The 27,067-nt window shown below is 40.2% G+C and overlaps 1 protein-coding gene and 2 pseudogenes across 1 annotated transcript; all 3 read right to left on the bottom strand.

Moving 5' to 3' along the window:
* Positions 1 to 49: 49 nt before the first annotated feature.
* LOC114686184 (protocadherin beta-6-like) lies at positions 50 to 4,567 on the bottom strand. The gene has a single exon (XM_028860828.2). It carries the CDS (start codon positions 2,694 to 2,696, stop codon positions 306 to 308), a length of 2,391 nt encoding a protein of 796 aa, XP_028716661.1. The 5' UTR covers positions 2,697 to 4,567; the 3' UTR covers positions 50 to 305.
* Positions 4,568 to 9,838: 5,271 nt separating this feature from the next.
* On the bottom strand, positions 9,839 to 12,950 carry LOC114686179 (annotated as a pseudogene).
* Positions 12,951 to 19,564: 6,614 nt separating this feature from the next.
* On the bottom strand, positions 19,565 to 26,435 carry LOC114686175 (annotated as a pseudogene).
* Between the last annotated feature and the right edge of the window lie 632 nt (positions 26,436 to 27,067).

Here is a 27,067-nt window from a genome sequence, read left to right as displayed (position 1 = left end):
ATACAAACAAACAAGCAAAAACAAAAACAAAAAACAAACCTAAATCATGTAAAGTGAAATTTATTTTATTGTGTAATACTTGAGTTAAGTAAATCATAAAATGAAATATAGTGTAATTTTGTTCATAATATTCATTATACCTGAAACTACTAAAGTAGATACCAAGAAAAAATATTATAGAAATGGAGGACATGCATATGCTTCATTTACAATGTTAATACTTAGATAAAAATGATTCACTTTCTTCAGAGAACCATGCTGCTAGAGATTTGTCAAAAATAAATTCACTGAAACAGCTACAACAGTTAACTGAATACAAAGCTATCTCTGCAGTGAGGACTTTCCTTAACTTCTCTCCCAGCATCCTGAAACAGGTTAGGGATCATGGGTTTGAGAAATTTGAACTCACCAGTCCCAGAGTCTCCAGTCAGACACACTTCATACTGGTAGCTCTGGGACAGGGTCCCAGTGCGACTGATATCCACCAAGTGTCCAGGAAAGTGTCCCTCAGGCACATAGCAGGCACCCAGAGAGGCCGCCCTGGCCCTCCTGCACAGCCTCACCCCCACGAACAGCAGCACAGACAACAGGAAGAGCGAAGAAACAGAAGCCAAGGCAATAACCAGGTACAGTGTGAGAAAATCGTCATTGTCCTGCGCGGGGTCGCGCGCCACCTCTGGCAGAGGCAGGTAGGGCTGAGAGAAGCCATCCACCAGCAGCACATGCAGAGTGACACTGGCAGACCTTGGAGGATCTCCATTGTCCTTGACCAGCAGCAGCAGCCTGTGCTTGGGAGCATCGCGCTCACTCAGCAACCTGGAGGTGCGCACCTCGCCATTATGAGCCCACACGCTGAACAGCCCGGGCTCCGTGGCCTTGAGCAGCTGGAAGGACAGCCAGGCATTCTGTCCAGAGTCGCGGTCCACTGCCACCACCTTGGTGACCAGGTAGCCAGGCTCTGCCGCCCTGGGCAGCAGCTCTGTGCAGGGTGCAGAGGCGTTCTGCAGCGGGTAGAGCACGAAGGGCGCATTGTCGTTGGCATCCAGCACCAGCACTCGCACCAGCGCCTGGCTGCTGAGTGCAGGAGAGCCTTGGTCTGTGGCACCCACGTGGAACTCAAAGGCCTGCAGAGCCTCGTAGTCCAGCGCCCTGAGCGCGAACAGTTGCCCATTGTCGGCATTGATGGAGATGAGCGAGGAAAGAGCCAGCTGAGGGTCGTGGGTGGGCAGCACAGAGTAGATGATGTGGGCATTGGAGCCTGAGTCTGAGTCTGTGGCACTGATGGTGCCTATGTGCAGGGCGGGGCTGTTGTTCTCCTGGACAAACAGGGTGTAGGAGGTTTGTGTGAAGGCTGGAGCGTTGTCGTTGACGTCAGACACCTGCACTGTTATGGTGTGCTGTGTTGTGAGCCTGGGTGTGCCCATGTCGGTGACTGTGATGGTGATGTTGTACTCAGCTCTGCTCTCTCTGTCTAGTGGCCCCTCTGTCATTAAAGTGTAATAGTTCTCAAATGTGGGCTTTAAAACGAATGGAAGATCATTCTGAACAGAACACACCATCCTCCCATTGTCGCCAGAATCTGAATCAGAAACACTGAAAACAGCAACTACAGTCTCTGGGGAGTTTTCTGGGACAGGAATTGTGAGCTTTCTGATGGTCAGCTCTGGGGCGTTGTCATTCACATCCAACACTTGTACAGACACAGTGCATTTCCCTGAAAGGCCTCCTCCATCCATGGCTGCGATTTCTATGCTATAATGACTATTTACCTCGAAATCCAACTCATCACTCAGACGAATTTCTCCTGTGATCTCGTCTATTACAAATGGTTGAGTAACTCCACGGCCCTGAAACAGAGAGTAGGCTACATTCCCATAAGTTCCCACATCTAAATCCCTGGCAGAGACCGTGACAATTAATGCATTGAGAGGGCTGTTCTCAGGGACCTGCACCTCATAGAGCGACTGTACAAACTGGGGAGCGTTATCATTGATGTCCACGACTTCAATGTGAACTATGGTGGTCCCAGACCTGGGAGGAGACCCACCATCCACAGCAGTGAGGGTTAGAGTGAGCTCACTCTGCTCTTCCCTGTCCAGGGCTCTGTCCAGCACCAGCTCTGGGTATTTGCTGCCATCAGCGCGACTCTGAGTAACCACATGGAAATGGAGGTTGGGGTTGACTGTGTAGTTCTGAACAGCATTGTTCCCTATGTCAGAGTCCTGAGCTGCTTTCAGAGGAAACACAGTTCCTGACTGGGCACTCTCAGGGATTTTTAGAAGCATTTCCCTGTGAGGGAACTCTGGAGAATGGTCGTTTATGTCTGTGATCTGCAGGTCAGTTTGGAAGAACTGCACAGGGTTTTCCAGAATGAGCTGGAAATGCAGCACACAGGGGTCTGTCACCCCACACAGCACCTCACGATCTGGTTTTTCTCTCAGAAGCAAATTCCCGGTCTCTGCATCCAGCTGCAAGAGCTCTTTGTTTCCTTTGGAATGGATTTGAGCCCCTCTGGTGGCCAGTTCCCCCACCCTGAGCCCCAGATCTTTGGCCAGGTTAGCCACCAAGTAGCCACTCTCCGTTTCTTCTGGCATGGAATATCTAATCGCCTCAGAATCAGCCTCCCACAAAAGCAGCAACATAGTAAGGAAAACGACTTGCCTTTTCGCTGGCGTTTTTGCTACAGCTGTCTCCATTGTTCAGATGCAGTCCGGAGGGCGCTGCTTCTTCAAGGCGATTACAATCCAGTCAGGGTTCGTTAAAATATTGAACTAAATCCGATTAGAGAGACACCTTCTTCCCAAATTCTCCCAGAAACCTTTCTTATTACCTTCTCCTTCAGACAGCAGCCAAAGTTCTGGTTCTCTGCTTGAAGAGATGGCGTCCTGGGCGTCTGCAGAGCCCATTCTTCACACTCTTATCCTGGAGCGCCACCAAGCGTCCTTATTTGTTCTTGCATTTCATTTTACTATTTTCTCCAAAATTTAAATTTTGTATATTTCAGTATCCTTTTATTTTACCATCCAGTTCTTAGCAATCAGAATTTCTAAATATTATTTTGCTGAAATAAGTTTGGGTTGTAGCTCTAAATTTTAGAACAATCGATGATGGCATTAATTTTTTGTCATAAGAGTACTGAGTGGATGAATTGGCTTTCTTGTGTAGGCTTAATATTTGATTTTGTTAAAGAAATCAAAGATAATGGACATATAGAAAAATTAATTTTGCACTTTTATATATGCCTTGAAATATAGCATACATCAGGAAAGAGTGGGAAGTTATAATTGTTTAATTAATTGTATTTTTATAATGTTATTTAGCTCAGCTTAGATAAAAATAAGTCCAAATTCAAGAGAACCTGGCCTGCTATGGTTTGGTTACCTTGCTTCTCCAAAAGATAAACATTTTGCATCTGTAGGTGTACTAAGACCATGAAGCATGAGAGTTCCAGTTGCTTCATATCCCTGTTAGAATTTGTGTTGTCTTCTTGATTTTTAGAACTTAGTGAGTGTGTGGTGACTTCATATGTAAATTTAATTGGCATTTGTCTGTCATTTATGAAGTGATGCACATTTTCACGTTGACTGGCCATCAGGATAGTGTCTTCTGAGGAGCTTGTTCATGTCTTTTATGTATTTTTCTGATGTGAGGCTTCTATTTGTTTGCTGGTTGGTCTGAGGAATTATCTTGAATATAATCTATAATCTCTTTCTCAGACATATATGCTGAAATATTTCCCAGTCTATGTCTTGAATTTTGTTGATATTGTGGTTTGATCAATGAAACATCTTAATTGTGTTTATTTTGATCTGTTAATACTTTTCAATTTTGTTTAGTACATTTAAACTTCCATAATTCACTGTCATAAAAATGTGTTTATTTTGAAAGTTTAGTTTTCACATGTAAACTTATCAACTTATAATATGTTTGATTGAATTACCTTTGGGATTTTTATTTCAAATACCTTACAGCGTGTTACACAGGTGAGGCACCCCTTCTGAGTGGCTATCATGTCCTGAATCAGAGTGTTAATGGTCTGCCCCAGTGTTCCAGTGTTTTCTCTGAGTGTCATGTAATACTCTGTTGTCTTCATTACTGCAGACCTATCACAGATTTTTATTGAGATGAAAGTCTCTTTAAAAAAAAAGAAGTCTATTTTTAATGAGTAGTTTGAAAACCACACTAAATGACTTGGAAATGCAATTATTTCCTCTCCACACACTGTGTACATCCTTCCTCATTATATGTATCTGTAGATGAAAGTTTCTGTCACCTCAGCAAGACCCAAATACCCGGCAGCCACTTCCCAAATTACCACACAGGTGCTTATATCAATTATAAATGCTCTGCCAATAGCTCAGGCTTGTTACTAGCTAATTCTTACACTTAAATTAACCCACATTTCTATTTATGTTTGCCACATGGCTCATGACTTGTTTCCTAATTTTTACATGTCCTGCTTGTTTGGCAGCTGACCATTGTCTCTCCTGATTCTGCCCTCCTTCTTCCCATCATTCTCAGTTTGGCTTTCCCACCTAACTTCCTGCCCAGCTACCAGCCTGTTAGCTTTTTATTAACCAATGAGAGTAATACATATTCACACAATTTAAAAGGATTGTTCCATAGTATTTCCTCTTTTTTGTCTAATTAAAAAGGAAGGTTTTAACCTTAATATAGTAAGATTATATACAACAAAAACAGTTATTAAGTAAAAATTACAATAACAATATCCAATTCATTTGCATTTGGCAAAATAGGAGAAAATAATTATCTATCTTATCTTGGTGAGTCTAAAGTTTTTTTATCTAATTTACTTTCTATTGTAATTAAGGACAATTATAACTATAACTATTTAGTCTTCAACTCCATCAAAGACCCCAGAAGGGTTAAATGTTACTGAATGACAAAGACATTAGGCTGCCTGGACGTTCACCCAAAGTTCCTTTGTAATGTTGGGGCATCCAACTCTGTCCTATGGGCCTAGCATATCTGACAGACTTTCCTGTGAAACAGGGAATTTTGAAAGATTGTCCTACCCTGTCTTGTCAAAGTTCAGCAGTCCTGGTTGTCCAGTTTGGACAGTGTACTGTCAGCAGTCAAGGCAAGGGCAGTTTCTTGTCCTAAAGGCTAGCTTGTGCCACAAAGAAAGCAAACTCTGTATGGAGTGTCTTTGATACCCATAATCCTCTTTAGAAGTAGATCAGAGCTGCCAGGAGCAGACGTGTCTCATATCAAGAAAAGTCTGTTTTAAGACATTTTAAATGCCACATTCTGTGGTTCTTTGAAGTGTTTGAAGATTACCTGAAGATCTATCTGAAATATATCTCTGTATGACCTTGAAAACATACCTAACATGACTATAAGTTTGTTATTATAGATGACTGTTAATCTTTATTTCTTAATTATACATTATATTTTTAAATGAGCTGCATAAACATACTATAAAGAATAGAAATATACATTCAGTATAACAAAATTAACTTTAAATTTGTATCAATAAACTAAAATCTATACCAATGAAAAATATTTTGAGATTAGCACTTGTTTTTGGATTAAAGTAGATTCAATAACCTACACTTTTTATCATATCATTTCTCTATCACCCCTTTTTCTTTTCAGAAAGATATCCCTGAGTCTAATCTTCTTTGTTCAGCTTTTTTCCTGACCATTACAAGTGACAACTTGTGACCCCCCCAAATAATGACAAACATTTATAACCAACACTTTGGGAATGTAGGCATAGTTCTATAGGCTATTTCCTGTTGATTGTGGCTGCTGGTAATCTTTGAGGGATCCTGAAAAAATTTAGGATGATAATTAAGTCTTGGCTGGAGTAGTTGGTGAGTCTGGATCATCTCAGCCAGCATCCTTGAAGCTGTTCTGGAAACAGAACTCAGAGGAAACTGTAACAGGTAACCCTGGCAAACTGGTGCATTTTTGACAACTGATGATCCTGCATGTGTACCACTGAGGCCATAGTTTAAATCAAGGTTCTTTCTTGGTACTATACAGTCTGTAGGCATGGAGAAGTCTAATCATACATGCACATATTTTTAGAATATCATGTTTCACTGACTCTTCCCACCCGAACACCATTCTCTAAATCTATCTCTTTATCTATCCTGTCTTATTAGAATCTTTGGAAATCACTGACACTTTTTCTTCCTGCACAGTCAGAATTTTACAGTATTGAGGTTTTTTTCAGCTCAGCGTCTAAGACTTACTAATGTGTATAAAAGTTTCTTAATGGTTTTCTGTAGGTTGATAGCTCATTTCTTTTTGTTGTTGAATAATAATCCCCTATGTGAGTCCCCACAGAGACAGAGGGCTGTAGAATTCCCTGGGACTAGACTTACAGGTGGTTTTGTTGGGACCCCAAATTTCTGGGAAAACAGCAAGTGGTCTTAACCACTGAGACATCTCTCAAACTCTATTTTCTACTGTTTAAAAAAGATTTGTTTTTATTTATTTGTGCTTTGTGCATATGAATAAATGTCATGAGAGTGGGAATGTTCTTGAAGAGGGTGTTGGATCCCTGAGAGCTGGAGTAAAGGCAGTTGTGATCCCCCTGACGAGGGGTGGGTGCTGAAACCTGAATTCAATCCACTTGCTCTTAACCGCTGAGCCATCTCTTCAAGACTTCAATTTTTTCTGTATTTATTTTAGGTATTTCATATTGACATGCATTACATTAGCTAATTCTGTATTCCTTTATTTCCTTGAAGCTTTACCATTTTATAGTTTTATGACATATGTATTTATGTTATGGAATTGACTTTGAGTCTTAAATATCAATTGTCATTCTGTTTATTTGCTCAATTGTTGCTTGTTTCAAAAATATTAACCACTTTATTTTAATGACATAGTTATTTATTCTAACACATGCATCTTCTATATCATTTTTTTCTCCTCTGGTTTTCTTTATATTATCCAGTTTTGTGACATGTACCTACTGACGGCTGGTACTTATGTTAAATCTGTCCATAATCATGATACTATTATCCTCTTCCAGGAAAGGCTCATCCTTTGCTTTTAGCCTGAGGGAGTACCGTCTTGTGCAATCATTCCAACCCAAACAGGCACTAAATTTGGTCAAGGTTCTCTGAATCCTTACAAGAATAAAGTTTTGGCAAATTCCAGGTTACAAACATGAATTCTCTACATCGACTCTGCCAGGCCAGTCCCAATCTGTAATCTTTGTACTTTGTGCAAAATCTCATTCTGCCTTCAGAGAGTTTTCAAATTACATTTTTAGTCTTCTTTCCTGGGCTGCTGAGTTGACAAGTGATCTTGGCAGGAAAACTGGTCCTGAGCTCAGGTTTTCCTTTTTATCAGAGGCTACTCAATAAAGGTGTCTATATCAAGAACCTGTTGACCGTTCTTTAAGCAAACTGAGTAGGATTCATTTCTCATATAAGTAACTTCCTGTTGTACTAAAGAGATAATTTCTTACATTTAGTCAGTTTTTACAGTTGTTTTCTGGTGTCAGATAATCATCTAAGTTGGAGGGAAATTCTACCAAACACATGCATAATCTATAACTTTGTATTTTAAAACACATGACTTTTTGTGGCTTTTGATCATGAAGGAAGAGGTGAATATTTTTCTCCCTAATGCTAGGGAGATTGAACCTAAGGATTTTCACCTATTAGGCAAATGCCCTGCTGTTGAGTTGCAACAGCAAATCTTGGCTTCTAACAGTTCAGGCTCGTATTCTGAGTAGACACCACGCCAGAAGAGGTATCTTGGCACATTATTGGCAAGCCGTTAGAGTTATCTGCCATATTTAAGTCATATATGCTTGTTTGTATTTACTTTGTTTTACACTAACCTCTTTCTCACTTCAATTTTAAAACTGAATAACCAAAAATTACATTCCAAGGATAAGGAATGGTCATCAATTTTCTTTTTATGTATCACTTCATCCTTAGGGGAAGAAACATTAATTCAGGGAAAGATGCAAATATTTGAACTCCACATGACACTTGAGATTTTAAAAAGAAACAAAGGGTAAACATGATCAATGTGTATGCATTATGTACATGCATAAAAATTCATAAGGAAATCCATTGCTTTGTACAATGAATATGTACTAGCTAAAGAGTAAAACATAAAGATAATAGATTATAAACCAAGTTCTTCAATTGTTCATTCTCTGCCAAAAGTTCAATAAAGTTTTCTTGCAGTTGTAGCCATATAAATTTACATAGTTAGCAATCACACAATAAGCTTACTTAACTCATTGAATATAAGTTAATTTAATTCAGTTAAAATCATTAGAGTTCAATTAAAAACCAATAATTTTTGTATTATGCAATAGTCAGCATAATTGAACAACTAAATCAACTGAGACTACTTCCAGGTTACACCAAATAACAATTCAGGTGATAATTTTAAATATCACAAAAGAATTGTTTAGCTTTCCATATCTACAAAACAATATAATGTGAAAATGATGAACTGATAATGAGACTCAAATAGAATATTGAAATTTCCAGAAATTTTCAGTGTCCTTTGATAGGTGAGGAGAAGCTGCAGGAAAACCAAGGAAACATAGGTATCAATATAAACTTAAACAGGGCCACATTGAACAGCATGCTTAGAATGCTCAAGTCTCTGGGTATGCTATCTGACACCTTGTGACCATGGAGGCTGTCTTAGTTATTTTTCTATTTCTAGGATAAAATAGGAAGGGTTTTGGCTCACAGTTCAAGACTACCCTATGATAGGGAAGGTGAAAGACAGGAGTTTGAACAGCTGGTCACACTGTATCTCCAGGCAGGAAGTAGAGAGCAAAGAACACTTGTGCTCAGCCCACGTTCTCCTCAACATACAGTCCGGTATCCCAGCCCAGGGAATGATGCCACCCACAATGGACTTCCCACCTCAATTATCCTAAGCATGATAATCCTCCATGGTCAGATGGTTCTAAATCTCATGTTCACAACTGAGATTAACACAAAACCACAAAAGCTCCATGAACACTTTTATTTCTGGAACAATAAGACAAAATGAGACCATCAAAAGTCTTGATTCCTTGAGGATGTCAGTGGTTTCTTCTGTTACCCAGATTAGTTTTCAAACAGTATTGTGTCAAGCAAAGATTCAACAGGTGTTTATTTTTTTTCTGTCTGTTTCTTTTTCCTGCTTGGAAGTGTACCCAGGCCTTGGCATGCGTGCTTGGTCTATCACTAATTATACTCTTACTCTGAAACAGTTTTGTTTAGTGAAAGAGATGACAAATTAACAATACATAAGGTTATTCCTTTAATATTTATAAATGAGATTGTTAAAATTAATATTTAAGGAACAGTATGCTAGGTATGTGGTGGACAAATAATGCAGACAACCTCTAGCATGTGTGGTTCACATAAGATGAAAAAGGATCACAATTACAGTGTCTTATTATTTTAGTAAGTGTGTTTATAATGTGAAGACAAGTATGTGAATTTTTATGCTAATGGCTACTCAGGGTAACTATGAGCAACTTCAAGTGTGAGTGAAGCTCACTATCAGAATCTATGGTTAGCAGGTATGAGGTCCTATATTTAATATCCAATAACAACAAAAAAAGTTAAAATTATGTAAACACTTTGGCCATAAAAACTTGAAATTATCTGGTAAAAATAATAAAGCAGCTGGCTTTTGGGAGCTCGAGAGAGAAGATGGATGTCTGTCGCTTTGAATCCACCCTGGTCTACATAGTGAGTTCTAGGACAGCTAGCGCTACACACAGACACACTATGTCAAGAACAAAAAACAAACAAACAAACAAACAAACAAAAAACCCAACCAACCAAACCAACCATCCAACCAACAAACAAAAACCCAAAACAGCTTAACTAAAATGCTTGTAATTGTTGTGCAATACTTGAGCTAAAGTAAAATATAAGTTGAAATTGTGTTCTTAATATTCATCACACCTGAAACTTCTAAGTACAGTAAATGCCAAGAAAGTAAAAAAAAAAAATGGTTAATGGAGGACATGCATATGCTTCGATTACAATATCAATACTTAGAGAAAATGATTCACTTTCTTAAGAGAACCATATTGCTATAGGTTTACCAAAAATAAATTCAGTGAACTAAACACAAAAGTTAACCGAATACAAAGCTGTTCCTGCAGTGGGGACTTTCCTTAACTTCTCTCCCAGCATCGTGAAACAAGTTGGGAATCATGGGTTTGAGAAATTTGAACTCACCTGTCCCAGAGTCTCCCCTCAGACACACCTCATACTGGTAGCTCTGGGATAGTGTCCCAGTGCTGCTGACATCCACCAGGTGACCAGGAAAGTGTCCCTCGGGAACAGAGCAGCCACTCAGAGAGGCCGTCCTGGCTCTCCTGCACAGCCTCACCCCCACAAACAGCAGCACAGACAACAGGAAGAGAGAGGACACAGAAGCCAAGGCAATGACCAGATAAAGAGTGAGCAAATCGTCCTTGTCCTGCGCGGGGTCGCGCGCCACCTCTGGCAGAGGCAGGTAGGCTGAGAGAAGCCATCCACCAGCAGCACATGCAGAGTGACACTGGCAGACCTTGGAGGATCTCCATTGTCCTTGACCAGCAGCAGCAGCCTGTGCTTGGGAGCATCGCGCTCACTCAGCAGCCTGGAGGTGCGCACCTCGCCATTGTGAGCCCACACACTGAACAGCCCGGGCTCTGTGGCCTTGAGCAGCTGGAAGGACAGCCAGGCATTCTGTCCAGAGTCGCGGTCCACTGCCACCACCTTGGTGACCAGGTATCCAGGCTCTGCCGCCCTAGGCAGCAGCTCTGTGCAGGGCGCAGAGGCGTTCTGCAGCGGGTAGAGCACGAAGGGATCATTGTCGTTGGCGTCCAGCACCAGCACTCGCACCAGCGCCTGGCTACTGAGTGCAGGAGAGCCTTGGTCTGTGGCAACCACACGAAACTCGAAAGCCTGCAGAGCCTCGTAGTCCAGCGCCCTGAGCGCGAACAGTTGTCCACTGTCGGCGTTGATGGAGATTAGCGAGTCGAGGGCCAGCTGCGGGTCGTGGGTGGACAGTAGAGCGTAGGTAATGCGGGCATTGGAGCCTGAGTCTGAGTCTGTGGCACTGATGGTGCCTATGTGCAGGGCAGGGCTGTTGTTCTCCTGGACAAACAGGGTGTAGGTGGTTTGTGTGAAGGCAGGAGCGTTGTCATTGACATCGGACACCTGCACTGTTATGGTGTGCTGTGTTGTGAGTCTGGGTGTGCCCATGTCAGTGACTGTGATGGTGATGTTGTATTCAGCTCTGTTCTCTCTGTCTAGGGCTCCCTCTGTCACTAAAGTGTAATAGTTCTCGAATGTGGGCTTTAAAAGGAATGGGAGATCATTCTGAATAGAACACACCATCCTTCCATTGTCCCCAGAATCTGAATCAGAAACACTGAAAACAGCAACTACAGCTTCAGGACCATTTTCTGGGATGGAAGTAGTGATCGAAGATATGGTGAGTTCAGGGGCGTTGTCATTCACATCCACCACTGCAACAAGGACACTGCATTTTCCTGAAAAGCCACCACTGTCTGTGGCTACAATTTCCATGTTATAATATGGAGTTGCCTCAAAATCCAGTACCCTTTTAAGACGAATTTCTCCTGTAACTTCATCTATTACAAATGGTTGAGAAACTCCACCGCCTTGAAACAGAGAGTAGGCTATATTTCCATGTATCCCAGCATCTAAATCCCTGGCAGAGACCGTGGCAATTAAGGCATCAAGGGGGCTGTTCTCAGGAATATGAACCTCATAGAGTGACTGTAGAAACTGGGGGGCATTATCATTGATGTCCACGACTTCAATGCGAACTATGGTGGTCCCAGACCTGGGCGGAGACCCACCATCCACAGCAGTGAGGGTTAAAGTGAGTTCAGGCTGCTCCTCCCTGTCCAGGGCTCTGTCCAGCACCAGCTCTGGGTATTTGCTGCCATCAGCACGACTCTGAGTAACCACATGGAAATGGAGGTTGGGGCTGACTGTGTAGTTCTGAACAGCATTGCTCCCTATGTCAGAGTCCTGAGCCGCCTTCAGAGGAAACACAGTCCCTGGCTGGGCGCTCTCAGTGATTTTTAGGAGCATTTCCCTGTGAGGAAATTCTGGAGCATGGTCGTTTATGTCTGTGATCTGCAGGTCAGTTTGGAAGAACTGCACAGGGTTTTTCAGAATGAGCTGGAAATGCAACACACAGGGGTCTGTCACCCCACACAGCACCTCGCGATCTGGCTTTTCCTTCAAGAACAAATTCCCGTTCTCTGTATCCAGCTGCAAGAGCTCTTTGTTTCCTTTGGAATGGATTTGTGCCCCTCTGGTGGCCAGTTCCCCCACCCTGAGCCCCAGATCTTTTGCCAGGTTAGCCACCAAGTAGCCACTCTCCGTTTCTTCTGGCATGGAATATCTAATCGCCTCAGAATCAGCCTCCCACAAAAGCAGCAATATAGTAAGGAAAACGACTTGCCTTTTCTCTGGCGTTTTCGCTAGAGCTGTCTCCATTGTTCAGATGCAGTCCGGAGGGCGCTGCTTCTTCCAGTCAATTGTAATCCACTTAGGTAAGGTTTGGAGAAATAACCTCGAATTAAATTTTCTTTAACGCTATTGTTCCTGGGGACATCTCCCCTAGATCACACTTCCATACCTTCTCCTACTGGGGAGCAGACAGCCTTCTGATTTTCAGCTTTCCTGGGCATCTGCAGAGCCCTTCATTCTTACTCTTAGTCAACAGCGCCACCAGGTGTCCATTTTCACAATTGCTTATAGTTCTGTCCTTCCAAATTCTAACCCTGCTTTTGAGGTACAGCTGTACCCTCTAGTTCATGTCAGCTCTTAAGTATCAGTGCTGCTAAGCCTACCTTTGCTGAGCTACACTTAACGTATATTTATTATATTGTACATTAATGTGGTTTAGTAATCTTAATACAATTCTTTTGAGAAAGTGAAAAACCTTTTTATGGGCTTATAATTTATTAAATTGAATGGTATTTAATTAATTTTATACAGAAAAAATGAATTTCATACAATTTAATTTTTTAAATATAGAACATGCATTCAGAAGGGACACAACAGCAACATTTTCCATGATTAATATGTTTCTATAAGCAGAAACTAAAGAAAAACTAAAATGTACAATAACATACCATGTTCCTCTCTCCATTATTTTGTGACCAACTCTCTCTACAAAAACAGCATATTGACTGTTATCATTGCACATTGTTCTATATTTGTTAGAACGTTTGTTTGTACAGTATTTCTCTTTTGTGCTGGTTGTCTGTCATTCAACATTGACTTTGTGAAGCTGATTTGTGACAAGTTGTCCTATCTAGTGTTCTTCTCACTGTTTTATATTGCTCCTCTGGAGAAGTGTGCCTTGATTCATTGAATCTACCCCTGCCTGTGAACTATGTTTTCAGTTTTGAACTTTGTTGAAGAGTAATACTGTGAACATTGCTGTATATGCCATTTTGCTGTAATATGTATTTTGAATGCTTGGATTACTGTGCATTAAAATGTGATAATAAAAAAAATCGAGATTTAGCCTAGATTGTAAGTTTTTTTAATCAAAAGTGTGGTTTTACTGTTCCGGCCGTGGTGGCATGTAATCCCAGCCATGGTAAGACACAGAAGAGAGGTTTCAAGTCCAAAGGCAGAGCATTCCAAAGGATGGAGACATCTCAACTGTAGACCCCTTGTCTGGCGTACTCAAGGGTGATTCACAGCACAGTAAAACTTAAGCAAAAAGCAATAGAATGGGAGTTCCAGTTGCTCTCTGGTCTTGTCAACATTTTCTGTTATCATTTCAGTTTTAACCACTCTATTGAGCAAGTGATGATGCCATATTATAAGTTTAATTAGCATTTCTCTGGTGATTAATGAAATTATCCACATTTTCACGTGGATTTTTTCATTATGATACATTTTTTGAGATCAGTATTCAGGTCTTTAATTCTATTTGGAACATTTGCCTGCAGAAATAATCTTGTAAAGACAGGCACAGTGGTGCATGGCTAAAGGCATCCCAGAACTTGGGAGTGAGAGGAAGACAGATCTCTGTGAGTTCGGGAGATCACTGATGTCTTTACTGTCACTACGGCTATTCCCTTTCCCAAAATGCCACGTAAGAATCAAAGGTTATGGAATCTTCAGCTTGTCTTACTCCACTTACTACATGCACTCAAGTCTTTGCAAGGCCTCTTCATGAGGCAATAGCCCCTTTTTATGTTAAACATTTCATTTTCTGCTTCTACCACAATGCGATTATCCATTGACCTACTGAGGAATCTCCATTACTTTAAGTTTTGACATTTATGAATGAAGTTTCCAGAAGCATTCATGCTCAGATTTTTGGGTGGATGCATTTTCAGTTCCTTTGCATGAGTGCTATGGAACATGATTACCGGATGACATAGTAAGAGTACACTCAATGTTACAAGACACTACCCAACTGTCTTCCAAAGTTATCATTCCCATCACCCAAGAATCAGAGTTCCTGGTGCTCCACACCCTCCTCAGCATTTGATGAGGTTGGTGTTCTGCAATTTGGACATTCTAATAGCTGTGTTGTGGTGTCTCGGTATTATTTGAAGTAGCATTTTTTGAGAGACATACAATTTGTAACCATTTTTCACACTTATTGACCATGTGTGCGTCTTGTCTGCTAATGTGTCTTTTATGTGCCACTGGTTTGTGTTGTTGTTGAGTTTTTAAAATCATGTATATTGTACACAGCCATCCTTTCTAGAATATGTCCTTTGGGAGCCTTTCTCCAATCTATAGTTTGACTTTTCATTTTCTTCATAGGATATTTTGCAGAAGAGAAGATAGATCGAGTTTTCAACATTATCAGTTCTTGTTCCATGAACTATGCCTTCATTGTAGTAACTCTAATTTTATCCTCTTTAAAAATAAAAAATTAAAATTATATTGTTTGTATTTCCACATGACATATATATTAAGAAAAGACCTGAAATGTTTAAGATTTTATTGTTTTTATAAATTGATTGGGGGAGAACTTGATTTTCACCTGCAGAATCTTTTAGTTTGTGACCATTGCGTGAGTATTACTCAATTTATTTAGACTTAGCTTTTTCCCAAAAATGCTGTATAGTTTTCTATACAATAGTGGTATGGCCAGGATGTTTTTAGATATTTTATGTTTTGAAACTTTTTTAAAGGCTAGTTAAACTTTTTTGATTTTCTATTTTTTCTTACTTCAGTTTTGGAAAACCATAGTTTAAATGATGATTTATAAGTTTTCAACTTTATTGGTACAAAATTGTTTAGAATATTAACCCTGCATGTTTTTGAGTCATTGTCTCTCTATACAGCCTTGACTGTCCTAGAACTCACTATGGAGACCAGGCTGGCCTCAGACTTACCCACCTGCCTCTCTGCCTTTCAAGAGCTGGGATTAAAGGCATGTGCTAACATCTCTGCCTCTTTCATTTTTAAAGAGACCTTTAGCATTGCAAGGTGCTGTTTTATCTTTTTTCTTGATTCATTTAAGAATTTTAAATACTATTATCATTAGAAAAACCCACTGTGGACTCATTTTCTTTCTTGTATACTTATCCTCTACTTCATTCACTGCTTCGCGTGTGTGGGTTCTGTCTGCCCAAATTTTTAAAAATATGTATTTGATTTGCTGTGCCACTTCTAACTTCCTGAAATAAAACCTTAGTCATTTTTCTAATACTTGCAATTAAGATTTTAAGTTTTCAAGTGATATGTTAGTGGTTTTTTTTTTTTTTTTGCATTTTAAAACAAGCTCTCTGGCTACATAGCCTAGGCTGGCTTTGAACATAAAGGTCTTTCTGCTTCCATCACTTTAGTTTCAATATTTCTGTTCTTAATTTTTTACCTTGTGGAAAATATTAGGAATTTCTGTTCTAAGTCATCTTTAAGTCATGATTTCTATGATTTACGTTTGAAGCATTTCTGCATTTTTGTTATGTTTTTCATATCCATAGTCCTCGAATAACATTGTCTTAATATAGCATATTTCTGATATGTTTTCCTTTGTATTATTATAGATTTATCTTTATTTATAGCATTGTGTTTTTGCCTTAAAATATCTTTGCATTGACTCAATGAATACAACTTCATTGTTTCATTTTGGATGAAATTTGTACTAAATAATATGAAACTTTCAGTCTTTTCCTGTTTTATTTCCTCATACATAGATACTTACTCGACTGTGTATAATTTACACTTCTCTTAAATGTAGTTTGATAACATAGGTTGTGTAATTGGTTTTTTAATTCAGCTATAATTTATATAATATATATTTTCATCCATATTTAGGGTCTGTTTTCATTTGTTCCCTATGTTCTGTTCTTGCTATATTATTCAAATGTTTATTATCTGGTTTTTTTCCTCAAATTAGTCTTTGAATCATTATTTAGAAGTTACGTAAGAAGTTTCAGCAAAGCAGTTTCATCTACAATGGTGTAGTAAAATAATTCATTTTCCTATTTCTATGGTAGTGCATAGAACTCTCTAAACAGCCCCACCTTTTGCACGCCTGATTTCATGCATTTTATATGCATTTTTAAATCCTTTAAAAAAACTGTTATTGTTGGAGACATAATCAACACTCAGTCAATATTCACTTCCCATCATTTTTTCTTTCTTTCTGTAGTTCTTGCCTTTTGTTTTTTGGAGTTCCGCTAACATATTCCTTTCAGTGTTCATGTAACCTTCATTAATTTTCTTTGTCTGAAAACTTTTTAGAAGGTTCTGTTTGCTCGTAACAGAATTCTAGTGTGCTAATCATTTTCTTTGGAGATGTTGAAAATGTGGTTCATTTGTTGTTGGTATTATGATCCACGTTGAGAAGTTCTCACTCCATTTTACTGATGTTTCCTTAAAAATAACACATCTTTTTGCTAAAAGATCTTTTTTTTTTCTTTTCTATTTGACTTTGATATTGCAAAACTTTCCTATGATCTCTTAAGGTGAGCTTCTACTTTCATTGTCTAGACTGGATTTCACAAAACATCTTGAACCAAGTTTTGAGCTGGGAGCCTTTCACATGCACATGTCAAGGTGTGTGTGTGTACAAGTCAGAGGATAACTTTCACAAGCTGGTTCTCGCCTTCCACCTTGTGGGTTCCAGAGAGCAAACTCGAGTTGGCAGGCTTGGTGATAGCAAGCACTTTCACTCCACTGAACCAACTCAATGGCACTATTCACTACTTTAATCAATTAACTAAAGTTGGTTTGTTTTAATCCCATCCTTTCAGTCTAAGATCTGAGCCTTCTAAGTCACATGTGCTATCTGTTTCCTCTTGGTTTATTCTTATCACCCAGTAGTGGGGGCTTGCATTGACTCTTTCTATGAAGACTGGATGTCCATGTGAAAACTTAACCTAGGATTAAGATTCTATTATTTTCCTCCTGGAGAAAGTCTTCTGAGCTTTGCTTGATAGAGCCCTGGCTAATCAAATTACCCTAATCCAAATAGGCATTGTGTCTAATTAAGGTTATTTTCAGGTCTGATAAGCAACAAACACTACCTAATTTCCAGTTGAGAACTTGTATGCTCCACATCTTCTTCATGCTGCAGGCCCCAAACTCTAATTTTTACATAGCAAGAAAAGCATCATTCCACAGCCTTGAACTCTCAGAGATCCTCCTGACTCTGCGTCCAGGTTATTAGTTTTTAACTGTGCACGTCTTCTCAGGGAGAGTAAGTGTCCCAGGAGATGGAAATGGCCTTCAGGTGGAATCTTCAATCTACCAAAGTTTACTGATTTACTCTGTCTCCATGACAACCAACCTATTGTTTGCTCAGACTCAGCAAAGTTCTATGGGAGCAAGACAGACAATAGAACTCACTTTCTTTCATCCCCAAGTGATTTTTATTCTCAGAAAGGTAGGCCCACTCAGTTCATATCATACTATGTGTTTTCTGTGGCAGAACAGTAATGGTGTCTGATCTTTAACCTGATTTTGTTTGTTTTCTCTTACCACATCATTCATGTAACCTTCGAGTGACAGGGAGCAGAGAAGATAAATAGGAGCACTTTCTTATTCCTCCTGTTTAAAGACAGTATTTGTACTCCATGAACAGCTTAGCATGTTTACATGGTTAACTGTTCTGAGTCACCACACCCTCTTTGCCTAGATGCCTCTGGAGGAATATAAGGTTAATTCCAGCAAATCTAAATAGATGAAGCACAAGAAGCATATGACCCTGTTATCCACAGGATGAGCAAAGAGTTCAGGTGATGATGGTGAGAAAAACTCTAAAACATGTGATTTACGACCTGCCCAGAGGGATAAGACTAAATTCAGAGTCTCTGGCTGCCTCACCCTCACCTCCCTCCTGTATAATCTGCTGCCTAGAAGTGAGACATAAGGAGGTTTTTAGGGTATTGACTTGCTGCCTTCTCAGATTGCCAGCTCTCCAAATAAATCACAACTTAAAGATTCCGTTTCTGACTCTCCTCACTGGCTTCTGTGGAGCAAGGCAGCACAGGTTCCAGTATTCCAGCTACGTTTTGAGATCGGGTCTGGCAATGCAGCATTGGCTTGCCTGGAGCTAGATATTGAAGAACACATTGGTCTTGAACTTAAGGAGAACTTGCCAGGTTGTATCTCCTGAGTGGCAAGAATAAAGGCATGGGCCAACGTGCCCAGCTAAAGAGAGATTTTTTAATTCCTCATTTTCTGTCTGAAGTTCGCTGTTTTACAGTAATATCTACATAAATATAGCAAGGTAGAATTGCACAATGTGCTTACCATGGAACATAACATAAGGCAATTATAATTCAATAAGTGCACTGCTGTTTAATCATGCACAAAACAATACTTATCTTCTATAAAGGCAACTTCATTTGATTGAAAATTTAAGATAAAAATAACTGAAATCACATTATGCATCAGAGAAGAAAGGGAAATAGCAAAATTCTACTGTTGGTTCAAAAAAAAAAAAAAAACAATCCATAGCTACCAAATGACATAAAGCAAAAAAAAGTGAAGTGACAATAACAAGAACTAGACTGTCAGAATCCAGAAGAAATTTCTTCAATTAGAAGGTGGCACAAACTGCAGAAAACAATCTTACGCTTCAGCTTTGAGGAGGAAGGAGAAATTTGATGCTTCTTCAGCTTGGAATGCTTTGGAGGAAGTCAGGACAGACTGCAGATTGGCTGTCGCTTTTTAAAAAGATTATACTTAGCAACAGATTAACAATTTTATTTGATGGAAGGAACAACAAATTATAGGACATTTCCTCTTTAATTTTCATAAAACAACAATGGAAAATTTTAACTTTGCCATGTTTGGAACACTTGCAGTCACATAAAACAAGCACTAACATTTAGGATGCTCTCAAGTGTCATACTTGAGCATACTAATGTTCTAATGAAGGCTGTCTTGACATAAATTTGACAGAAACAAGCATGTTAAGGCCAAATAAAAAGCTATGCATTCTGGTTCACGCCTTTAATCCCAGCACTTGGGAGGCAGAGCCAGGCAGATCTCTGTGAGTTTGAGGGCAGCCTGGTCTACAGAGCAAGATCCAGGACAGGCTCCAAAGCTACACAGAGAAACCCTGTCTCAAAAAAAAACCCCAAAAAGCTATGCATTCAAAACTTAAAAAGAAAAAGGTATATGGCAGAAACAGGCAACACAATTATACAGAAATTCAAATTCTCTTATTGGCTTTAAAGAAGAAAATAATTAAACAATTCTTATGCTACTTGAGTTATTTGTAGTTATGAGAATATTAGTCACCAAAGACATCACAACATGAGGAAAACACTTACTAAACCTGTAGTATAATGAGATGCTTCATATCAGTAGGAAAAATGAGAGCTGTTAGACCGGTGCACACGTGCAGTGCTTTTTTACACTTATTTATATAAGAGTCATTATGACAATTCTTAGATCCATTGAACCACTTTGAACACTTAACTAAATACAAAGCTGTCCCTGCAGTGTGGATTTTCCCTAATTTCCCTCCCAGTTTCCTGTAGCAACATGTTGGCGATCATGGGTTTGAGGAAATTGAACTCACCAGTCCCAGAGTCTCCAGTCAGACACACCTCATACTGGTAGCTCTGGGACAGGGTCCCAGTGCCGCTGACATCCACCAGGTGACCAGGAAAGTGTCCCTCAGGCACAGAGCAGCCACCCAGAGAGGCCGCCCTGGCCCTCCTGCACAGCCTCACCCCCACAAACAGCAGCACAGACAACAGGAAGATGGAAGACACAGAAGCCAAGGCAATGACCAGGTACAGAGTGAGCAAGTCCTCATTGTCTTGGGCGGGGTCGCGCGCCACTTCTGGCAGAGGCAAGTAAGGCTGAGAGAAGCCATCCACCAGCAGCACATGCAGAGTGACACTGGCAGACCTTGGAGGATCTCCATTGTCCTTGACCAGCAGCAGCAGCCTGTGCTTGGGAGCATCGCGCTCACTCAGCAGCCTGGAGGTGCGCACCTCGCCATTGTGAGCCCACACGCTGAACAGCCCGGGCTCAGTGGCCTTGAGCAGCTGAAACGACAGCCAGGCATTCTGTCCAGAGTCGCGGTCCACTGCCACCACCTTGGTGACCAAGTAGCCTGGCTCTGCCGCCCTGGGCAGCAGCTCTGTGCAGGGTGCAGAGGCGTTCTGCAGCGGGTAGAGCACGAAGGGATCATTGTCATTGGCGTCCAGCACCAACACTCGCACCAACGCCTGGCAGCTGAGAGGGGGCGAACCTTGGTCTGTGGCACCCACATGGAACTCAAAGGCCTGCAGGGCCTCATAGTCCAGCGCCCTGAGCGCGAACAGTTGCCCGTTTTCGGCGTTGATGGAGATGAGCGAATCAAGGGCTAGCTGCGGGTCGTGGGTGGGCAGCAGAGAGTAGGTGATGTGGGCATTGGAGCCTGAGTCTGAGTCTGTGGCGCTGATGGTGCCTATGTGCAGGGCAGGGCTGTTGTTCTCCTGGACAAACAGGGTGTAGGAGGTTTGGGTGAAGGCGGGGGCGTTGTCATTGACATCAGACACCTGCACTGTTAAGGTGTGCTGTGTTGTGAGCCTGGGTGTGCCCATGTCGGTGACTGTGATGGTGATGTTGTACTCAGCTCTGCTCTCTCTGTCCAGTGGACTCTCTGTCACCAGGGTGTAGAAATTCTTGAAAGTGGATTTTAGGATGAATGGCAGGTTTTCTGGAATAGAACAAACCACCTTTCCATTCTTCCAGAATCCCTGTCTCCAACTCTGAAGATGCTGATTGTGGTCTCAGGAGCATTTTCTGGGATTGAGTTGGTCAGTGAAGATATGGTCAGCTCTGGGGCATTGTCGTTCACATCCATCACCTCTATCATCACCGACCCTTCCCAGAAAGACCTCCTCCATCTATGGCCTCGATTTCCAGGTGGTAAGATTTAATTTTTTCAAAATCCAATTCCTTTTTCAGTCGTATTTCTCCTGTGACTTCATTTATTGAGAAGGTTTGTTGAATTTCATCTGATGCTTGGAACAAGCCATAGAAAACTCTCCCAAAGTTGCCAGCATCTGCATCCTGTGCTAAGACAGTCAGGACTGGGGATCCTGGGGGACTGCTCTCCAGGACCTGCACCTCATAGGGGGTGTTCACAAATTCTGGGGCATTGTCATTGATATCCAGGATCAGGATTCTAACCATGGCTGTTCCTGACCTAGGTGGTGACCCACCATCCAGAGCCATGAGGGTCAAGCTCAACTCTGCCTGTTCCTCTCTGTCCAGGGCTCTGTCCTGCACCAATTCTGGGTATTTCTTGCCTTTACTATTATTCTGAGTGAGGACATGAAAATGTGAGTTGGGGCTGACTGTGTATTTTTGAAGTCCATTGCTGCCCACATCCAAGTCCTGGGCTAATTTCAATGAAAATCGTGTGCCTGGCTGGCTGTTTTCCAGTATTTTCAAGAGCATTTCTTTATCTGGGAATTCTGGTGAGTGGTCATTTATGTCCTGAATCAATAATTCTCCTTGAAAATATTGCACTGGCTTTTCAAGAGACACCTGGAAATGCAGCACACAGGGATCCACAGAGGCGCACAGCTCTTCCCGATCTAGTTTCTCCCTCAGAAGCAGATCCCCAGTCTCGGGATCCAGCAGCAAACGCTGCTTGTAATCATCAGACACCACCCGTGCAGACCGGGCAGTCAGGTCCCCAGATCTCAGGCCCAGATCCTTGGCCAGATGGGCTACAAAGGATCCACTTTCTGTTTCCTCCAGGATAGAGTATCGAGTTGTTGGCTCACTGCAAACCTGAACCAAAACCAGCATAAAAAGGAAAGGAATCACTTGCCTGTTTGGGTGAATTCTCTCCAGCTTCTCCATGTTGGGAAAGTGAGTGCTTGCATCCAATCCTTTAGCAATCTCCAAATGCGTTGAAACGCTGACTTCTGGTTTCTTCTTTAGAGGAATCTTCACAAAGTTGTTCTTAATCTTACATTAGTCCAATATATCCTTGCTCACACCCCTTCACAGCTCCGGAGTGCTTGCAAAGCTCTTGCCTGAGCCTTTTGTTGTGTATGGATACAAGCGGTTCCTGGCATTTTAGTGCTTTTTTAATCACAATCTTAGCCTGCAGCGCCACCCTGTGTCTTCTTGGGGAAATTGAAACAGTTCTAGTTTTAAGTCAAAACAGCTTTTTAATGTCAAAACTCCATTTTAATGTCCAAATGATGCCACATTGAAAGTGTATATAGTTTTTTTTTTTCTTTGCCAACATTGTTTTTGTCTGAAACTGCACAACTGGTAAGGCTATCCGCTTCTGTGCACGAAAGGAATCATGAACACAAACCAGAAGACCTCAAGTCTTCAAACACACACGTCTAAGTTTTGAATAATCAGGTAAACAAAACAGGAAATCATATTTCTAAAAGAATGTTCTTACAATGCTGAAAAAGCAAAGTTACGTGGTTAATATCAACAGTTTGTGTGAGGAGTATAAATTATTGTAGAGGGAATTACCTTTTGAAATGCTCTGATGCACAGATACAATTGTATAGATCTAAATTATCAGCTGACCACCTGAGAGCAAAAGCTACAAACCAAATAGTGCACTGAAATTTAACTTTGGCTAACTTTCTAATTCTAAAGTGATTGAAATAGTTTGATGCTATAAATTTTTGGTGCAATCTAAAACAACTAACAAATATTTCCTGTATTCAAATAGAAAATAATATTTATGTATTTAACACATAGAAATCATCCAAAGATTTGACTTCTAATTTAGAATATTTCTTTAACTTTGTTCTTCTTCAGTATTTTTTGGCTCTTCAGGAGTCCTTGCATTTAGAGACACTTAGCAACTTCTGGGGGAAAAAAGTGAACTGGCCTTTTGGTAAGAATTCCATTCAGTCATCGACTAGTTTGAAGGTTATCTTTACAGTAGAGTCTTCCGGTCCACAGACACTTCCTCCTCACACAGGCCTTCTGTGGTTTACTTCAGTGTTGTCTGCTGTTCTGTATGAAATTCATCTACACACTTGTCTGCTTCCTTTCTGAGCATCTTGTTCCTTTTGATCCCAAGGGACGTTTTTTACATTTCCGGTTTGTCCCATGGCAATATGCAGAAATAGTTAATTTTAAGGTAAAATTCTTGTGTTCTACAAACTTGTGTTCTACAAACTTTCTGAATTTGTTTAGCAATGTTAGCATTTTGCAGATTACTTAGGCTGCGAGGCCACACCATGTGTAAGTATATAGATGTTTTCCTTTTCCAATTATTAAATTTTCTAAAATGTTTTCTGCATTAATTGAGACAATTGTGTCATTTTGCCCACAAGACATATTTCAGTGTTGATTTTTGTATGTTAAGCCAATATGTTTCTGGGTAAAACTTTTACAGCTGTGGAGTATAATCTCATTTGTTACTGGTGTTGGTATTGTGTTGAGGCTCTTCAAACCAATGGCAAACAGGTCTATGATTTTCCCTCCTGTTGTTATATTTGCCTGGTTTTGTCATAATTTACTGCCATAAATGAGTTTTTCAGTAGCTGTTGATCTGATCTTTATTATTACAACAGTAATGTTTGATATATGGTTTTATGAGGAGGGAATTGTCGAAGAAGGATCAAGTTAATGTCATGTTTTCAGGAGAGCCTAAACATAGCAACTCTTCATTCAGAACAGCAATTTGGGGTTGTGTCTCCCTGTTGCAGAGTGCTGTCAGATTTGCACATTTATTGCCTAAATTGCTGCTGTGAGTTTTTCCCTGTGTGTTTTGTTTTGTTTTGTTTTGTTTTGTTCTGAGACAGGGTCTCTCTGTGTAGCTCTGTCATCTGGAACTCATGCTGTAGACTAGTAAAGCATCTAGCACACAAGGATGCATGAACATCTGCCTCCTCAGTGTTGGGATTAAAGGTATGTGCCATCACATCTGGCACTCCATGTAGTTTTTCACTCATCAATTACTTTATAAAATATTTTCACAGGGTCTCATTCTAACACGTTAAATGACACAATAACAGCTATGAAGAAGTTGACATTTTTCTGAGATTGTTTCTTCATAGAGAAAATTCAGAATCATAAGCCCTGAGGCAGGTTGGGCCTAGCCTAAACACAATGTTAGGAGTGGAATAGAACCTTTACCTGTGTCTGACAAAGTTGAGCCAACATTCTTAAGGCTTGAATCCAATGAAACCTGAGTGCAAACTACCATGAGATCTCCAGTCTCTCTTTTAAAGCCCAGTAAAGCCAGGGCAGTATGAAGGGACTTCCAAAAGACGGTTAGGAGCTGACAAAACAGCATCACTAACGATGACTAAGGCCATGAGAAAAGACTAGACAGGTTAAATGTTTGTTCTCTCCCCTAGGACAGAGAGATTCATGACCACACAGAGAGACTGTGGGTGAAAGAGATTTAATTTGGTCAAATCAAAAGCAGGAAACGACAATTAGGAGGTATGTACTAGTTGGTATGAAAATATGCCAAGTGGAATTTTTGAAAAAGAAAATGAGAACTACTAAAAATTGTAGTGTATTATATGACTCTTGGGTTCTGGAATAACAAATGTCAGAATGTGATGAATAAATGAAATAATCTAAAATAAAATGAGATCTATCACTTCTCTGCTTTTGGGAAAATCAACTGTGGAAGAAACAGGGATTTACATATAATGCTGGAGAAGCTGGCTGACACAGCACTTGTAATCAACAGTACTGAATGACAGAACAGTAGAAAACTATTTTCATTCTTAAGTGTATGATTAATCAAAGTATTGTTATTCATTTAAAAAGGACAGTGGGTTTTCAAGAAAGTAGTTAAATTTCTGAATTGATGTCTTTATAGAAAAAATGAGGGATAGTTTGAAATTATGTTTTGAAAATAAGTGACTAAATCTCTATCTTGAAATTTTCATTTAATTTTGATGCTGTAAAGAGTAACTAGAGGCCAATAGCAGCAGCAATTAGAGACCAAGGAATCAGCAAAGAGATTTCTGAGAGTTAACTGGATGAACAGAAAAATCTTGTATTCTTTCCCCATCCCTAAAATGAAAGAGATGGATAAGCTCAATTTGGAACTAAGTTAGAGATTAATGTATTACTTTACAATTCTCTGAGTTTTTAGAGAAACTAGCTTCATAGAGATTGGTGTTATTCTGACAAAATTAAAGTGTCATTCCCTTTTTTAAGTATGGATAGTTCTTTTGAAATTTGATGTGTACACAAGTTTGAGATAAATCTTAAAGTCCTCAAGAAATTCATTGATTTCCCAAATGCTGCAAGCTAATTATCCAATGACCGCAAATTGAGCACCTTTTTTGAATGAGAAATTGCATTATGCACTGCAAACTAAAATATAAAGAAAACTGAAAGAGCACTTTTAGTCTATTCATAATCTACTGAAGTTATTTATGAAAAAGAGGACTCAGTTTTTGTTTAATTTTGTTTCCTCTTCAAACATTAAAATATCAGTAATATCAACTTGTACATAAATAATAGTAACCTTATTACTAGAGAATTGACAGACAGTCATCTCTTTCACTGATATCTGACTTGGGGTTTGTAAAATGCCCCGAAGTGCAACAATAGTTAGTACTATACAACTGGTAACCACCCCCAGTCCTCCACTTCGTAAAATATCCATATAGAGAGACCATGGGAACCAGCCATGGTGGTACATCTGTAATCCAGACCTGAGGAGCAGAGTTGGAGGCCAGCCTAGGCTACACAGAGAGAACTGAAAAAGAACCAACCTCAAAAGATAAATAGTAGCAGTAGTTTTGTAAAGGAATTCAAATAAATGGATAAATGATTTCCAAGTGCCCAGAATTAAAAATAACTTTGAACCAAGACTGATTGGGATTTTTTGTCTTCAAATTCAGTCCAGGTTATCTTATCAGCTTGGAAAATTTCTGACCACACTCCCAACAATGTATATAGTCCATTCACAAATTAAATTACTAATAGGATCTGGGGCTGGGGTGCTCATTAGAGACAGATCACATGTCTTGGACCCCAGGTGTTGGACACCCCCCCCACTCACACAGAGACAGACATGGACACACACAGACACAGACACACAGGCACACACAGACACAGACACACACAGAGACATGCACACACACACAGACAGACACACACACCACACACAGACATGCACACACACAGACACACACATGCACACACACAGACACACACACATGCACACACACAGACACAGACACACACACACACACAGACATGGACACAGACACACAGACACACATGCGCACCCCTACTAGCAACATCTCATCCTTTGTCTTCCGGTTGTAACTGGATCATTAACCTATATAGTCCTTCCCACTTTAGTGTGATATCATACACTATAGAGTCCCTCAAAAAACTGTCCTACATGAATTACATAATTTCCAAGAAATTTCAGATATGTATGAAAGGATGAAAATATGATCAAAATTTTCATACAAAGCGTTTAGGCTGAACGGAAAGATTTTTCCCATTTATTCAGAATTCGTACTACAAGACTCATTTGTATAAAAATTTTTATGCTGGAGAGCTTCCTGCTTTGAAAGTAGTTCCTCCATTCCTGCAAGAACATAAGTGTATTTATGACTATACAACCATACTGACTGGTGATTGAGAGCTATCAATATTAA

This window comes from Peromyscus leucopus, chromosome 19, assembly GCF_004664715.2.
Source record: "Peromyscus leucopus breed LL Stock chromosome 19, UCI_PerLeu_2.1, whole genome shotgun sequence".
In the NCBI taxonomy this organism is placed as follows: domain Eukaryota; kingdom Metazoa; phylum Chordata; class Mammalia; order Rodentia; family Cricetidae; genus Peromyscus; species Peromyscus leucopus.
Note: the sequence above shows the minus strand (reverse complement) of the source record. Positions and strands in the feature narration are given on the sequence as shown.

What these genes read in the sequence shown, in the direction of transcription:
- LOC114686184 (XM_028860828.2), bottom strand. Translation starts at nt 2,696, where the DNA reads ATGGAGACAGCTGTAGCAAAAACGCCAGCGAAAAGGCAAGTCGTTTTC.